Below are 4,280 nucleotides of genomic sequence, written 5' to 3' on the forward strand. Positions count from 1 at the left end.
ATCAAAAATTGGTGATGTTGATGATTTTTTTTTTCAATAATACGAAGTAAGTTATAAATTTGACTATAATAGCGTTGTGAGAGTTTACCCTTTCAAAAATTTGTATTTTATTTTTTCAATCTTCATTTGTGTGAGTTAGGGTCAGTTCCTTGCCACGTGCCAAATGTACGAGTAACACATGTTAGAATCATTGGAAAGTTTCACCTGAAATTGCTTAAAAATTGGGGTACAATATTATTCCTTTAAATAAATATTTATAAACCTAACAAACATGCACGGATTGAAGAAGGTCCATAAAAAAATAAAAAGCATAAGAAATGTGAGTAGAAGGCATGATGTAGTTCGTATGTATGAATATAGATGGTAGGGCAAAGTAGTAGTCATATTCTTATTTTACCTGAAAACTGTGCATGTGGCATAAATTAGGCTTATACTAGTAGAGTATTACATTAGGGACCACGAAAAAATCAATGCCACTGCCCTAACGATGTATACAGGACTTGTTATGTAAATGGCATAAATCAACTGATAATGATATTGCATTCTTTTTTGGCATTTTATTTAATGCTTGCTCACCAATTTTGATTTTCATTTTTGATTTTGAAGAAATGAGTACCAATTTTAGGTTTTCACACTATATATATTCAACTACCTATATGGACTATATTTGTATGTACGTTGATAAAAATGCTTAAGATGATTTTAGCAACTTAACCCCTTAATTTTTTTCATATTAGAAAGATAAATACATTACCAGATGTATGTATGTACTGCTACATACCTAATATGTAAAGTAAGTTAAACTAAATTGAAGATAAGCGTTTAAAAATTTGTTGATCATATAGAACATTATACACTCTTGGCTTTAAAAACAAAATGAAATTAATTATTTTGTAATTGCGGATTATTATTGTTGTTGTTACTACTAGTCTACTATTATTACTACGAGTCTACTAGTACGGTATTACAGCATACATTTTGTATTTATTTATAAATTAAATGGCTACATGAGTAACATAATACAGTAACTTTGAGAATGGAGCTGTAAAATGGCTAGAGTTATAAAAGTCAAGATGAAAAGAGGAGCTTTAAGGTGCAAGTAACTTTTAGAGTCAATTTTATTCTTCCAATGGCCTTTTATACCACATGTTTTTGTGGATACGTCCATTTATATTACTGTTGGAGTATTTATTATTGGAATTTGCTCATCATCACTTTTTATCCTTAAAACTTTGCTTTCAATCGACGTATAACATCACATTAGCTTCAGCAATGTGTGTGAATTGTGAAATTCGTCCACCTTTAACTTTTGCCTTTACATTCTCTTGGTAGCCCCAATCCTCTTTAGCTTAAATTATTTTTCCTTGCTCAAAATTAAACTTTTATTTATTACTATATCTAATTTATTGACTTTGACGACCTTGAATATTTCCTTTACTACTCTACCATACAATTCAAGTAATTCAAGTCGTAATACAACGATACAAACCAACAAAAAATTACTTACAATAATGTATGGCGTGCTTTTTATACCATCTTTCTCATTGATCATAATATTTTACACAACATAATTACATCTATGTCATTTTATCCAGCAAGAAGAAGCTGAGATAAGGAGTAATAATAGTGCGTGCATGACTTTAAACAATGCGGCAATACCTATTAAAGAGTAGTTCAGAGAATGACCGATTGTATTATTGGAAAAAAACGAACGCAACTTCTTGTCACATTGTCGAGGTGAGTAGGTGTGCATGCATCCATTTGATTAATAAGAATGAGAAAATAAAAAGGACAAGAAAACAGAAATGGTAAAACCAAAACCAGGCTCCCATAAAAACTGCATGAGATATTGTAGATTAATTAATTAGATTCAATCAACATAGGACATCAACGTAATGTTAATAACTTAATTATGGTATTCACAGTGGCGGACTTGGGCTTAGACCTGGTGGGTCAAGTGACTCACCAGGCCCAAAAAAAAATTTTAAGTTAATTTTAAAAAAAAAAAAAAAAAAAAAAAAAAAAAATCAGTTTTCCCAAATTCACGAATTCAGTATTTCAGTTCATGGCCTTCAATCCTTCATGCCCTAGCCAATTCGCCTCTTCCCTAATTCCCTTCAAGGCTTCAATCCTTCGCCATCATCAATCACCTATTCACCTCCATAATCGCCTCCTCCAGTCCTCCTCTTCGCAGTTCGCAACTCGCAACTTCGCAAGTAAGCATCTTCCTCACTCCTCAGTTAGTCAGTTCCTCTTCGCAGACTCGCAGTTCGTGCCTTCGACCCTTCGTCTTCCTCTTCGCATAAATTCAGGTGAGGACGTGAGGTTAGTCTTCCTCTTCGTCTTCCTCAGTTAGTCTTCATCTAAATTTGTTTAATTGTTGATAACTTGATAACTTGATTGTCTTGATAATTGCTTGATTGCTTCGCTAATCGCTAGACGCCCAGTGGCCCTAGACGCTGCCTAGACGCCTACTGAGTACTGATTATTGTTAATTGTTAATTTTGTTATATATTGTTGTGATTTTGTGAATTGTTCAATGAAATTCTGAATGGTGAATTTGTGAAATGTTTGACACTTTAGTTCCTCTTCGTCTTCCTCAGTTCCTCTTCGCATAAATTAATTAATTAACTTAGTCTTCATCTAAATTTGTTTAATTGTTGATAATTGATATTACTTGTTAGTTATGAATTAGTAATACTAAATTTGATTCTTTGAACCCTAAATCCCTAATTGTTCAATAATCAACTCAATTGTTCAATAATCAACTCAATTTCAATAATCCCTAATTGTTGTGATTTTGTGAATTGTTCAATGAAATTCTGAATGGTGAATTTGTGAAATGTTTGACAATTGACACTTTACATACTTGTTCAAGCTGTGATGCTGTGATGCTGGCCTGCTGCCCTGTGAGCTTGTGATTTCAAGCTGTGAAATGGTGAATTTGTTAATTGTTCAAGCTGTGATACTGCCTGCTGGCCTGCTGCTCGCCTAGTCGGCAGTCGCCTGCTGCCCTGCTCCACTGCTCGAGAGTCGAGAGCGTGCTCTGCGCTCACCGCTCTTCGCTTCGTCGCTTCTTCTAAAGTCTAATCTCCTATTCTCATTTTGCTAGTAAGTTGATTTCTAATTTTTAGTTTAAAATTCTAATCTTCAATTTAATCAAGTCTAATTAGTTAATTCTATTAAACTTTGGTTGATTTGTTAGTTGTTCACTTCAAGTCTTCAATCACTTGTTTGTTTGGTAAACTTTGAACCTTTTGTTAATGAGTAATGACCTTAATGTAATAATGTTGTTGGGTTTTAGATGAAGTTTGAACCTTTTTGACCATGTGAATATGTGATTATGTGAATTGTGGTTTGTTTGGTAAAATGATCTTTGTAAATAATTTTTCTGGGGAATTTTGCTTGCTTTAGTTGATTATTTATTCAAATTTCAGAATGAAGAGAAAACGCACTCCAAATGAACTGCAAAACATTACTAGCTTCTTTGCTAAAAAGAATCCTACTTCAACTTCTCTTCCACATCCCACACAAAATGAACAAACTATATCTCCACCTCAACAGAGTGAACAAACTATATGTCCACCTCAAGAAAGTGAACAACATTCATCTCCATCTAATTATTCCACTCAAAATTCCCCTCAAAATGAACAAGGCCAATGTTCTCCTAATGCCCCAATCTTTGGTGAAAGATTAAGTGAACATGAATTTGCTAATCTTCCACAAGATCCAGGAAAGAGGATACTTGATTATCGATTGTGAACATGAATTTGCTAATCTTCCACATACATTTGGTTGTATTTTGTACTGTTTTGAATATTTGGATGTATTTTTTAGTACTATTATTTGGTTGTTCGGTAAATTTTTTTTTTTAGATACTTGATTATCGATTGTGACTCACCAGTCGGAAATTCCTGGGTCCGCCACTGGGTATTCATACTGCCATAATGTCCTCATTACGCAACGGCTAGTTACTCCGTACATCATACCTCAAAAACACAAAAAGAGACATACAAAAATGAAGGTATATATCTAAATGAGTGAATGTGGAGTGTACATCAAAGTGACAAACGGAGAGGACGAATCACGGCTCCACAATTCAACGCTCTTTTGGCTACGAGTACTCGTATAACATTACTCTATTATTTTTTTTATTTATTAATAAAAATAGAATTGGATGACCTCGAAAATGGTGTGTTGATTAGTGTAAATTGTAGGAAGAAAGTAGTAAAAAGAGGAAGAATGGCGGAAAGAAACAACACGTAAAATGTCAAATCCCC

At 33.5% G+C, this 4,280-nt stretch overlaps 1 protein-coding gene across 3 annotated transcripts; it reads left to right on the forward strand.

Annotated features, from left to right (window-relative positions):
- The first annotated feature begins 1,669 nt into the window (after positions 1 to 1,669).
- On the forward strand, positions 1,670 to 3,779 carry LOC110731700. 3 transcript variants are annotated; one of them, XR_002513344.1, is made up of 3 exons: positions 1,903 to 2,312; positions 2,879 to 3,111; positions 3,438 to 3,774. XR_002513344.1 is itself a non-coding variant. In XM_021911581.1 (2 exons), exons 1-2 carry the CDS (start codon positions 2,066 to 2,068, stop codon positions 2,919 to 2,921), a joined length of 303 nt encoding a protein of 100 aa, XP_021767273.1. In that variant the 5' UTR covers positions 1,907 to 2,065; the 3' UTR covers positions 2,922 to 3,772. The 3 variants fall into 3 exon arrangements, 1 of the variants encoding a protein (XP_021767273.1); XR_002513343.1 differs by having other exon boundaries at positions 1,670 to 2,312; positions 2,879 to 3,779; XM_021911581.1 differs by having other exon boundaries at positions 1,907 to 2,325; positions 2,879 to 3,772.
- The last annotated feature ends 501 nt before the right edge of the window (positions 3,780 to 4,280 follow it).

Source organism: Chenopodium quinoa, unplaced genomic scaffold (assembly GCF_001683475.1).
Source record: "Chenopodium quinoa cultivar QQ74 unplaced genomic scaffold, ASM168347v1, whole genome shotgun sequence".
In the NCBI taxonomy this organism is placed as follows: Eukaryota; Viridiplantae; Streptophyta; class Magnoliopsida; order Caryophyllales; family Amaranthaceae; genus Chenopodium; species Chenopodium quinoa.